The sequence below is a fragment of the Microtus pennsylvanicus genome, chromosome 17 (genome assembly GCF_037038515.1).
Source record: "Microtus pennsylvanicus isolate mMicPen1 chromosome 17, mMicPen1.hap1, whole genome shotgun sequence".
Classification (NCBI taxonomy): domain Eukaryota; kingdom Metazoa; phylum Chordata; class Mammalia; order Rodentia; family Cricetidae; genus Microtus; species Microtus pennsylvanicus.
In genome coordinates this window covers 2551343-2564552 of record NC_134595.1, presented here as the reverse complement: position 1 = coordinate 2564552, position 13210 = coordinate 2551343, and the positions used below count along the sequence as shown (strand labels likewise).

The 13210-nt window shown below is 39.1% G+C and overlaps 1 protein-coding gene across 3 annotated transcripts in view; it reads right to left on the bottom strand.

The window, feature by feature from the left end:
* Window positions 1–13210, bottom strand: part of Pard3b (par-3 family cell polarity regulator beta) — a 1014383-nt gene that overhangs the window by 869872 nt on the left and 131301 nt on the right. For all 3 annotated transcript variants that reach the window (XR_012908166.1, XM_075951370.1, XM_075951371.1), the window contains exon 2: window positions 7869–7970. Coding sequence is in view for 2 of the 3 variants with exons in the window: in XM_075951370.1 (XP_075807485.1) it covers window positions 7869–7970 (102 nt within the window). In the remaining variant the exon portion in view is untranslated. The remainder of the gene's footprint in view (window positions 1–7868; window positions 7971–13210) is intronic.

The window sequence follows — 13210 nt, the reverse complement described above, 5'->3', positions numbered from 1 at the left end:
GAGAGGTCCTTTGACACAGGCCGCCTTCTCAAGTTCCTGGGTAGCCTGGTTTTCTCTCATCACCGGCAGTCCTTCTGGTCTACAAGGAAGCGCATCCATTAATACTTCAGAGAACTAAGACCAAAGGGGATTTCTTCAGCAAGCCACAGTCCTAAGTGTTACTGCATAGTTGGTTTCCTTTGAGCCTTCTCAATGCAGCTGGGACAGGGATAGCTGGCCATATAATAAGAAAGTTTGTAAATGAGAAATGCTAGAATATTTAGAAAAACTTATGACCACACTATAAAATCCCAGTCCTTTACAAGATATCAACTACCTTGCTGTGATGGAGCCGGATCCAAGTGGTGTTAGTGGAATAGTCTAACTAATGCACACTTGATGGCTCATCAATTAGCACTTGCAGACATTTGCATTTTTAAGAGAAGGTATTTTGTGAGTCCCGAAGTTTTCTTTTGATATAATTTAAGATACTGTAGTGGGATTTTAATCTGTAAGTTACATAATTAGAAATAAATGTTTCTGTAAATACTGATTGTCCCATAATCTTGGCAGAGTTATATACCTATACAAACAGCTTTAAAGGAAATTAAAGTGAGAGAGAAAATTTGTAGGACTGAGTCCAGCAAGGCAATTTATGGATAAGGGAACATTGCGAAGTGAAGGGTGGATTCTCTGACTCTTTTTCTAGCCCTAAGTAAAGCACTGTTATGATCTCAGACATGATAGGATCTTTTGGTTGTCAAATCTGAATTCTTGCAAACCTTCTCTGTATACTTTTTGTTGCACTAAAGTAAGTAGCTATATGAGCAGGGCCATACGGCCTGAGGATTTCTTCTGACCAAGAACAGGTGGACACGCCACCACTTCTGTACAGGGAGGTACTCTTGGCTCACGCTCACTCATTCCCATACACTCATGCTGTGAAAACCAATCACGTAAGTTGCAGAAAGCACTGGGGAGCTCATATTTGACTTGGCCATCATTAGTATCATTTTCATTTTAGTTATTATCTCCCAAAACCATTCATCTTCACCATAGAAAGGTCACAAAGGTATTAATACCAAGTGCTCCTCTGGGTTTAGTACATGCCTGCACACTGCTACCTATTGCGATATTTAAAAGGGACAACATCATTTCTTGGAACAAAGGTAGAAGCCTCAATTTTAGCTTGAACTTTATCATTGACTAAAATCATAGATGTTTATTAAAACCAAAGTACAAGCAGCGTGTGGTAGCAGATACCTTTGATACCAACACTCAGGAAGAGAGGCAAGCAAATAAGCTTGCTATATAATAAATAAGCTATATAATAAAAGCCTAAGAAGTTCAAAATGCTAAAAGACAAATATTAATGCTCATATTAAAATAGTATATATATGAAGTTACAGTGCTCCAAAAGCCACTTACGTTTGAGTTGATCTGAAGGTATTGATTATTAAAAATAGTCTGACCTGGCTATCAAAAGACCAACAAAAATTGAGGAGGTACAAGTTCATTCTTCATATGAACATAATGCTTTACTGTTTTTATTGAATTGTCAAACACTGCTTATAACTTACCCTGTGACACTATAAACATTTACCATTCTCATTTCACCAGTGAGGAAACTGAAATTCTGAGTGATCATTTAATACCAAAAAGTGTTCATTCATTCATTCTATAACTTTCTGTATAGCTAGGAAGGGCATTCACAGTTAAAGGCACTGGAACTAAGCTGTAGACAAAACTGAGACCCTCAAAGAGGTAAAAGTGTTATAACACAATATAAAATGAATCCTAACTATGCAGAGAACACGGACAAGGATCCATATGCACACTAAACATGGAAACACTAAAGTATGGAGCAATTGGAAGGTTATGTAAAAGGAACAGAAGACTTATTACCTCTGTTATTTAGGATGCTTTAGGCAGCTGGGGGTATTCTAGGACCTTGAAACAGAATCTATGACTATGAGGATTGGACATCATTCACCACAGTTATCATTTGGCATCCAGAGAAGTTGGGTCCAGAATGCCCTTAGACACCAACCTCTATGGATAGATGCCCATGTCCCTAATGGACAAGAAGTTGCACCATAAATCAAGGGCGCCTTACTAAGCATACTTAACAGAGTATAAACATCATTTAAATAGTTGTTACATTAAATTGCTTGTGTGATAATGACAAAAGGAGGTAAAGCCAACATATCATGACAACAGGTACAAAATATCCCAGGCTTAGTTACGATAACAATGGTGGAGCAAATGTTGGAGAAGAGACTGTGGGTCTGCTTACACCCCATTTCATGAGTACAGATTCAGTGAAGCACCTGATGTGGCAAATTCAAGTAAATTGGACTCATGCTTTTTGGCATTTTTTTTTAATATTTTTGTTCTACAGTTAGTTGAATCCAGATTCCAGATCTGAAAACACAGTTAGCAAGTCACATTCCTAGAAGGAATATGCTTTAAGCAAAACTTAGAATAATGTAAACCCAACCTACCTTAATAGTCATATGCTAAATATAATATATAACTGCTGTAGGATATTATAATAAGGTGTGTTACTTTTGTTTATGCTCTGGAACATTGGTAAAATGATGCAAAGATGTATTTGATTAAATAAAATCCACCTGCTGCCTGGCGGCTGAGTCAGCAACTAATTGACAGGATGTTGTAGGGAGGAGTCAGGTGAAGAAGGGTTTATAAAGCGGGGCGAGGAGACGCAGGACTTATTAGAGATGCAAGAAGGTGAGCTAGGAAGTGCTTGCTATTCAGCCTTTCTGGGAAGCAGGATTCCACTTCAGCCTTTGAATCTTGTGTTCTTTAGAGGGACAGAGATTTAGAGGTTTTCTTAGCAGCTTTGAAAGAGTAGGTGCTGAGAGAACAGAATTCCCTCTAGCTCAGGCTCTTGTGGCCTCACCCCTGCTGGTAGAGGTGGAGCTGCAGTTGCCGACTAGGGCAGCCATAGTTTGAAAGGCAGCAAATGTTAAAAAAGAGGACAACACATAATAGCACCTAACATCATGGATGATTTTGTGTTCATTCTCCTGAGCATTTGGCTTTAAATCGTGGCTAGGTTATCACACATGATTCAATATAACATAAACATACTACATTTTTATTTCTTAGTTCCAATTACCCATGAGAAAACCATGGCACAGAGAAAGGGGTTAAGTGTCTGAAAGCAATACAGGTTAAAAAAAAGGCCAAGAAATGAGCTAAATTTGTTTAGAAACTAATCTCTTAGCCCATAGTTAGCACAGGTAAGAGTGAAGAAGCTGACTAGACATAAGATCAGTTACCTATCAGTTACCATAGTCTTAGCCTAAAATTTTATTAATTTAAAATTTGTATCTCTGGAAATGCAAAGAGTGGAATAAATACATATGAAAAGATAAAACGTGAACTGTGCTTATAAATGTTTAAAATTTTGAAATAATTGCTCAATTCAAGCATCAAAGACTCGGGGAAGGATATCCTCTTGACATAAGAGAGAAAAGAGAACAGAACACAAGGAAGTCCTCTGGCCGAAGTCACCCTGCAACACCAGCTTTGATCTCTGCAGCTGTGGTCAGAATCCAAGGAGGAAATTCAAGACTGGACTCAGCAATAAAATCAGGCACAGACATGGAGTCTTAGAGATTTCCCTGGTTCAGATATTTCCCTTTAGGAAGATGCTAAGGTTAGTCCATTCGGATCTGACTCTGGTATCCCCTTTGAGAAGATGCAAAGGTTAGCCCATTTAGATCTAAGATTCTATCATTTCATAACTCTATAGGCAGAAAGTCATCTTGAAACGTGGATCTTCACAAATTATCTCTTTCCTTCTTTACAAGCTTTTGCCTGTCTTTCTGAAGCATGATCGTAACTTCAAGACCCCCCCAAAAAAACAGTGTCAAACTTTCAGAATCAAAATTACCATATCACTATTTAAGAAGATAGAGTAGATTTAAAACAAACACCTTTTGTTGTGGTGGAAGTGTCACTAATACAATAAGTACTCAAAAGTAACTCGGGATTCTTTAAAAATGGTAATAATTTAGGGATCATTAAAAACAGATTTAATGTAGCACCCCCATTTCCCAAGCAAACACAATGCACACCATGACATGTAATTACACACTGACAGTCACTAGGTACATCATCACATCAGTTCTGCCGTCAGTGAAAGGGAAGGTGAGAAACCCAAAACACAAACAAGGTTTTCAAAGGCAAAGGATGTCCTTGGCTTTTTTAGAAAAGTCAGAGAGCACAGGTAGGTATGTGTATACTCTGGCTAAACTCCCCGCTTCTGATCTGTGAGCATTCAAAAGACAAATAATATTTTCAAATGGGGTAGTGTCGAATTTCAAATGCAGGAAGGGGCGTCTGAGCTGTGCCGTCCACTAGAGGGCAACAGAGTGTTCTCAGACAGCAGCGCGGCCATGTGTATTGTTTCAGGTCACTAGTGTGCACACTAGTCTCCATTTGAATACGATGTGAGATCCTTGAATGCTAAGTGTGCTAGCAGAGAATGTGTTCTCATAAGTGTTCTCATTCTAAATTTAGTCCTGCTGGTATTTTCATTTCTCACATAATAATAATATGTTAATCCAAATGTTGTGTCATATTAATCAAATATCTTCTTATACAACTACTTTGAGCAATGTAATAACTTTAAAACAAATTTTATAAGACTCTTTTAAAAAAACTATTAAAACGTACATGAAGATAGTTCTTTGATACTCCAGTATTTAAATTCAAGCAGTTTAGTACTTGAAACGCACAAGTGAAAATACAGTAATGACAGTACCATAATATTAAAAGACAGCAATGGACATTTAGCGCATACTTCTTCTATATTAACACCACAGTAATCAACATTTTGCCATCAAACAAACTGTTGAGCTTGAGGTTAAGGCAGATAAAAATCTTGCTGTTAGGATCCAGGTGATCTCCCAGTCTGACTCCAGGGACGCATAATCAGCCACCAAATACAACACACACACCCTTCAAAAAGTTCCTGCCCTAACAGCCTGCTCTCTGCCTGTGCCTCTCTGTCTCTATCGCTGTCTGTCTGTGCCTATCTCTTTCTTGCTCTCTATCTCTTTCTCTTGTTCCTCTCAGAGGTGGCCTTTTGCCTGCCTCACAATAAATCTCTTGTGTTATATCTGTTGCATGGTGTGATTTCTGGGGCATTCCTTGGCCCCATCTGCCAAGGGACTCTTCTGCCCCTGAACCACTTACACTCTGTCTAACAGGCACCTATACCAAGCACAGATAAAGCTGAGAAGTAGATGACGCTTGGCATTCAAGGGTCAGTGCACAGTTGTGCTAGCCAACAAGAACTCCTGGCCTGTCTGCAAGCATAGCCCCTCCCTATTCCTGTGGTGATGTACTATATAGTAGAGTTTTACTTTCATAATTAATAAAGTCATGGCAGCAATTCCATTTTCATAAAAGTTATGTATTTTCATATTTCCATATTATGTTGAAGTTGTCTTCTTCAACCATGCCAAAAACTAGTAAAACAGATCACAACGTAACTGTTTTAAAAGTGTGGTATTGGGCAACAAGACCATGTATTTTAGAAGCCACCTTGTCAGCAAACTAAGTCAATTCTATTAGACCCTTCTGTGATTTTACATCAAACCATTCCACCTTTAGTTTTTAGCCTTTATTGAACTGCACAGGTAGGTTTTCCATAAGCAAAGCGATGTTAGCTGATTCTGCTTTTGGATTCACAATGTGTGTCTTTACTGCTTTGTGCCTTGCTTCTAGGCTATCAATGGGCCCTCACTGCCACTCCCCCCCGTGGGTGGCCTATCCTAGCAAAGGGAGTTTCATGATTTCAGCATGATGATCATGTCCATCCACCCAAACTTGTCTGTGCCTGCTGTCTGTCCATATTCTATATGTGAAAGAGTATTAGGCCACCAATTTACAAATAGGTGCTTATAAAAGCCCAACTATGCCTCAGACAATCTCAGGTTTGATATGGCACAGGGATACACAAGCCATTCATGGAAACTACTCCATGTTCTAACGGGACTGAAAAGGAAGGAAACACATTTGGTAGTGCTCTGCTTCATGCTGACACAGAACTGTGAGGAAACAAGACTGCACACAGAGCATCAGGAAAGACAAGAATTCTCTCTTTTCCGCCATTTTTTTAAATAAAAGAAAGACACTGAAATGATTTTTTTTTCAGGCAACATCAAAAGTCAAATCCTCACGGATTTGTGTCGAACAATGACAGGCTTCATGGAGAGGCATGAAAGTACATTGGAAGAATACTTGTTGCTATATCCAACATATCTGTATACTCTGCTAAGATTTTAATGATTATCTCCCTCTGTCTCCTTATTTAATAACAGTGTCAAATCCTATTACAAAAAAGACTAAGCCCAATAAGGCTTCTTCTGTGGCTAAAGAACAGGGTATGGTTTTAAAAACTTTGCAGAAGCAGAGAAAGAATGCAGCAGCGGAAAGTGCCGGACTGGACAGATATCCCCAGCTGTTAACAGAATCTCCCTTCCTGAACTGCGGTTTGGGGGGAGGCTAGGGTGAAAGAGTTTCTTCTGTCCCTTTTAAAATGTCACATTTTTCTGCTGTTTCTATGAACACACTGGCAGTGGAACTTGAGTTGTGATTGCCAAACATCTCAGCTACCTCGCAGGAAGGTGTTTCCAGGGAGGAAGCAGAAGGTGAGGTGGGAAAGACATGTGAATACCCATCTCTTGGTGTGATGAGGGGGTGGGATTCATGTGATATTGTTTACCTATGCACTATAGCTCAGGCTGTAAACTCAGTACTCATGAAGCTGAGGTGGGAGAACTTCTTAAGATTAGTGCCAATCAAACCAGCTAGAATGAAACCCTATCTCCAAAAACCACAACAAAAGAACAGCCATTAATTGTCTTAGCTGATACACTCAGAACGCAAAAGAGCTAAGGATCTTTAGTACCTGCCTTCTAGGGGCCACAATTCTGATGAAAAGTTTGACTACCATACAGAGCCACTCAAGCCAAGAGCCAAGAGAAAATATGAAATACAAAACCTGTTCGAAAAGATTTACGTACGCTTGAAATACAGACACACACCTTAAACTTCAGAAAAACAATAAAGAGAAACATGACACAGATTTAAAAAACCTATAAACAGTGCTAAGAGTGTACAGAACAAACCTTGGAAGGAGTTTCATTTCTGAGGACAACCTAGAGTTTATATTAATCAAAGTAATTTCCGTGGCAATAATCCAGGGTATAGCCATGATACAGTTGACTTTTATACCTTTCTTAAAGTAGTAAAAAAGCAAAACTCCACTAAATCACTACATTTGTGATGAATTATTCTCAAATAGGTGAGAAAATATTTTTAAAGTTTCTTAAATATTCAATGGAACACTCTTCTTTTCTTCTGGAGTGGGGGTGGGGGTTATCAATGAAAGAAAGACACAATACAGTGTGTCATCTACTCTGAGAAAAATCTACGCCATAGTTCTTCATGAGTCATCTATTCCCCAGTATATTCTCAATGTAAATGCAAACATGTTCAAACTCAGGCATTAGGACGAATATTTAGCAACTGTCTGGAATAAACTCCAGAGCCAACAGCAGCAGCAACAACTCCAAAAGCCTCTGTGGCTGACACTAATTTATTGAGATATATTGGAACCCTTGAGAATGAAGAGTCTGCTAATTAGGCCCCCACAAACAAGTCCCCAAACTTTGAGGAACTTCAAGCAAACATCTGATGAAGAACTTTGATTTATGAGCTGTCCCAGGTGCAACCTGAACAGATGGTATCCTTTAATAACAACTAACACATGAGTTTGTTAGGAAAACCAATGGCTTCAATATATGCTGCTTGGTAAAGAAAAGGAAGAACGTTTTAGAGGCATCTACCTTATCTTTGTCTTCAACAACATCTGCTAAGACGTCATCCGGATCCAGGATCCCTCCATCTGTGTACTCGAGATGATGAATCTTCACCCAGTATCCCGGATCCTGTGGTAGAACAAGCAGATGCGATGAGTCAGAATACTTCGACCAAAGTAAGATACATTTTAAGAGAAATCATTTGTCTCAAAAGGAATACGCTATACTGACTGTCTTAGGGTTTCTACTGATGTGATAAAATGCCATGGTCAAAATCAACTTAGGAAGTAAAAGGTTTATTTTGTCTTACAAGTCTCAGGGCAGAGTTACTCGGGGAATCAAGGCAGGAACTCAACAGGGCAGGGAATCTGGAGTCAAGAACTTAAAGTGGAGTCCATGGAGAAGAGCTGCTTACTGGCTGGTTCCCCATAGCTTGTTCAGTCAGCTTTCTCATGGCACCCAGGACCACCTGTCCAGTGGCTACACCACCTTCACTGAGCTAGGCCCTTGTACATTAACCAACAACCAAGAAAACAGTCTCCAGCTTCCCTACAAGCCAATCTCATGGAAACATTCCTGTCAGTTGAGAGCTCCCCACATATGTCATCTGTGAGTCAAGAGGACAAACACTAACCAGCACAATCTTTTCATATAAATATTGTCACTTTTATCCTGTGTTACTCACAGAATACCCACCTCATATTTTTCTGAATATCAAATTACAATTTTAAAAAAATGAATTGCCCAACCAACTTGAAAAGCATATTCCAACTTAAGTAACGCCAAAGATATTCTAGAGGAGAATGATCCTGAAGGTACTTTATCAACTGTAGATAGTTTGAACTGTGATATAAAATTCCCAAAGCAGAAATATGTACTGTAATGTAAAATTCCAAAGTAGAAATACATAACTCTGTAACTCTTAAGCTATGGCTTCAGAATATCATAGTGGGAAGGGAGGCGGGCTCGTCTTTTTAACTGTGCCATGCTCGGTGTGCACCCTCAGCTGCAGTGTCTTAGTGGTTCCTGGAGAAGAGGCCCAGCTCTATTCCCATTTTTCACAGCATGCTAGTCTCGGGGTAGCTGTGTTCAGAGTTGAGCATGGAGTTGTCTAAATAGAACTTAAGATTTTTATTATCTCCAACTACTGTTTTTAAATGCTTAGTTTGAAAGAAACAATCTGATATTAAATGTAATGGTGACATAACTCTTTCAATTGTTTGTGCGTTGCCTGGTTCCAAGAACAGTATGAAAATAAAAGAATTATAACAATGGGAAAAGAACACAACTTGACAAATGAAGTGAAGTAAAGCATCAGGAGAGATTTTAAGCAACAGACAAGCTAAAACCAACTTGGTTCTATGATTCTTAACCTCAGAAAGAAGGAAAGCATTAAGCTATAAAGCACTTGGTAAAGAAACAGATACCAGTTTCTAAACAGAGATGGAAATCCTACTAGGATAAAGCTTTAAGCCTTATCAAATGAATCTTTATTAAGAATAAGAGCTAACGGAACCCACAGAATGCAACTGCGATTTTACAAAAGCTAATAGAAATGTTTGCCATACAGCCTTCCCTCTAACCCCTGGTGAAAAGGGAGAGCACGCTAACACATAATGATTCTTTAAGTCATCTATATGGAGGTCTTGGCCCAAATATACAACTTCACAAAAATCCAACTTGATACCAAGTAGCCCAAATACACAACTTTACAATAATACCCAACTTTACAAAATTTCAACTTGATACAATGATGGACTTAAAAATCTGAAGGAATTCCCCGTCACTAGACTTTAAACATCTCAAAAATATGCTTATTTTTTAATAGAGTATATGAAGAACAATTCCACAAGATTAAGCCTTTCATTTACTTCTAATGCTAGGATTATAGGCACAAACACTGACAATTTCTTAGGAAACTTGAAATGCCTGCCTCTTTTGCCCAGATGGGAAGCCAAGGTTGTGATAGCATTCTAAAACTGTCCTCTAACCACTACACATGTGTCATGACTCCATTCTCTCTCTGTCTCTGTGTACGTGTCAGTCTCTCTCCCTCCCTCTCTTTCTCCCCCTCTGTGTCTGTGTGTGTGTGACTCTCTCTGTGTGTGCATGTGTGAGTCAGTCTCTCCCTGTGTATGTTTGTGTGTCGGTCTCTCTTCCCTCTGTGTGTGTATGTATGTGTGTTAGTCTCTCTCTCCCCCCCTCTGTATGTGTCAGTCTCTTTCTCCCCCCTCTGTGTGTGTGTGTGTGTGACTCTCTCTCTGTGCATGTGTGAGTCAGTCTCTTCTCCCTCCCTCTCCCCTCTCTGTGTGTGTCTCTCTCTGTATATGTGTGTCTCAGTATCTCTCTCTCCCTCTGTGTGTGTGTCAGTCTCTCTCTTCCCCCACCTCTGCATGTGTGTCACGCATACAAAACTTTTTTTTAAAAGAAAAGAGTAAGCTTATGATGCTCACACATCCAACCCTGGAAAAACAGACAAACCCCAGAGCAGCAGTCTCAAGTGAGTAGTTAATACACTCAATAGGAGAATCAATAAACAAGAATGTACCAACTATGGTTCTGTCTCTGTGGCATTCAGTTATGGTTCCATAGATCATTTTAAGAATATGGATTCAGTATGAACAGCCAACAGCACCATCAGAGTATGTAAACATTTCAACCATTCCATCACAGTCAACATTTTACATTTTGCTTACATGGCCTTATTACCATCAGAAAAGAACCAATCAAATATAAAAGGATTGACATGTATGCCATGGCTCACAATTAATCCCTAGGATCACCTTAATGTAGGTTTTTTCATGAGCATGACATTTAGTTTACATTCATCTTGCACACGTATCTGTGCACATATAAATAATATTTTTGAAATATCTCTGTGCATGTGCTCATTTTACAATCCATCAGTCTTATTATATATACTCCAGGGATCATTAAAGTATTGAAAACTAACATATTATATGTTATATTTCCTCTACTTCTAATAATACACAGTTAATGCAAATCTTCCTGGAATTTGAAACTAAGCCATTCTACAGGGATGAATGTGAAAAGCTAAGATAAAAACATTAATTAAAGGAACAAGACAGTAAAATGATCTTTGCAATGATCAAATACAGAAATTGTTTCAAACATGTACTGGTATTAATAAAGAACTTCTGTTGTGGATATATGACACAAAAGTTGGCTTTGGCTTTAAAAACTATATTAATCTAAGAATAAAAAAGCTCCTAGAGGCTTAAGTTGTCACTGGCGACACTGCACGCACCAGGATGCAACTACAGAATGGAAGTTAATGGAAAAGACAGACTTTCTTTGTAGAACTTGTCAGATTTCATGGCATGGATCCACAAATGGAATTCCTGGTTTTTAATGGCATTGGATAATGCATTTCCAGGCTTACTGGTAGCTAGGCACTGCAGGTACCAGGGGTTTCACATGCTTAACTCATCACCCCCGCATGTCCTCATAAGATCCAGATGAGGGAACTGACTATTCAACTGCTTTCCTTTATATGGAAAAACTAAATGGGGTAGACTCAATAGATAATATATCTATGTATGAAAATATTTTAAATATTTTTAAAGAAGTGTTTATTAGGACTAAATTTACAAGACACAGTTGCATAGGACTCTGGTGGAAGAATGGTTCTTTCCCATGTGTGTGTAAGTACACAGACTAAAGTTACTGCACTGGGCTTCAGCTGATTCACACTTAGTAAGGGGGAGGGTTCCAGGGTCTTTTGTACCAGGTATGATGTAGAGGACTCAGTGGGTGTTAATGGACACACCAAAATTCATTGCTTTAGTGTGTCTGAGTAGAAGTGAGATACTATGGGAAAAAAGCTTCCGAACAGAATTCCTAATCATGAGGATGCAGGGTGTGGACAGCCATCTAAGGAAACAGTACAGAGGTCAGTTTGCAGAGTCAGAAATTGAATGGCGAATTATAAAAATCTATATACACAAAATTTTAGCTACTTCTATCATAATCCTTTCGAAGCTACTCTCCTCCTTATTCAAAGTCAAAAGAGAAAGGAATTTTGTAGGGCACCAAGAGAAAATACAAGGTGGAGCAAGTCTGGAGAGGGGGATGGGCAGAGAGCCCTGAGAAACCAGCAACCAGGCAATGTGAGTTTCAGAAAGCAGGACAGGAGCCCAAGCACTGACACCTGGCAGGGACGAGCACAAGCAGAAAGGCAGGAGGGCATATAAAAATGTTGTGGTCCAGGAGGGCAGTAGTGAATATAAAGGCAGCAGTAAAAACCCAGGTCAACCTGGCTTCCAGACTTGCCTTGCTGTTCATGGAGCTCCAAGTACAAACTTGAGAAGAAAGCCAAACGCTTCAACCTTGCTGAGGCATGTCTAGTAAACTATGCTTCTGAAGAATCCAGAAATGCAATGGGTTTCATTACTAGTTCAAAGTAACATCTGGATATGTCATAAGTCTGTTGCATTACAGAAATAGGGAGGCTACCCGAGCAAGTACCTCTGTAAATTCTCTTTCAGCTCAAAATTCTATAATCTTATCAAAGGAGAGACGATACAGCCTTACTATTATCAGGGGCAGTAGATGTGCGGGAAGAAGCGTTACTAGAGACAGGACAAAGTTCATTTAAGACAAAGGGTCAGGGAAGAGAAGACTTCTGTATGTACTCAATAGTATCGCGGCAGTGAGCATCTTGCCAACGGACTGAAAGGAAGATCACAACATGCACAACACACGCAAAGTTGGAGGCCCCTTACAGAGGCCAGAAAAATCAGAGAGAAAAATCATTTAAACACAATTAACACACATTAAGCCCAGTTTCTTTAATATGTATAATACACACACACACACACACATACACACACACAAACACATGCCTATATCTAATTAAACCAAAACATCTTATAAAACACATTTCAACAAGTGTTCATGGCACATGTACCAAGTCACTCAATTTGTGCATTTTTTTAATTGAAATTATCCCCACTTTCCTACCTTCAACCCCTCCTAGCTACTTTCCCACAAACCCCTCCAATGCCTCCTAATTCTCATGCTCAAAAAAAGACAGTCTCTTTTTTGTTACTATTGTTACATATATGCGTACGTATGTATTTATGTATATGTATGCAAAAATACATGAAACAACCTGCTGAGTCCATTTCTGTTGTTTGTTGCATGTGATTTCAGGGCTGACTACTCTGCACTGGACAATGAGGGGTTCGTTCCTGAGAGAGGCTAATTTCCATTCTCAGTGTACTCATTAATGCCTGCCTTGTACTTTCTCCTGGATACATATGGAAACGTCTTAAATACATTAAAATCAAATTCAGTGATGTATATACAGGATAACATATCACAATCACTTAGGGTTTTATTTTAGT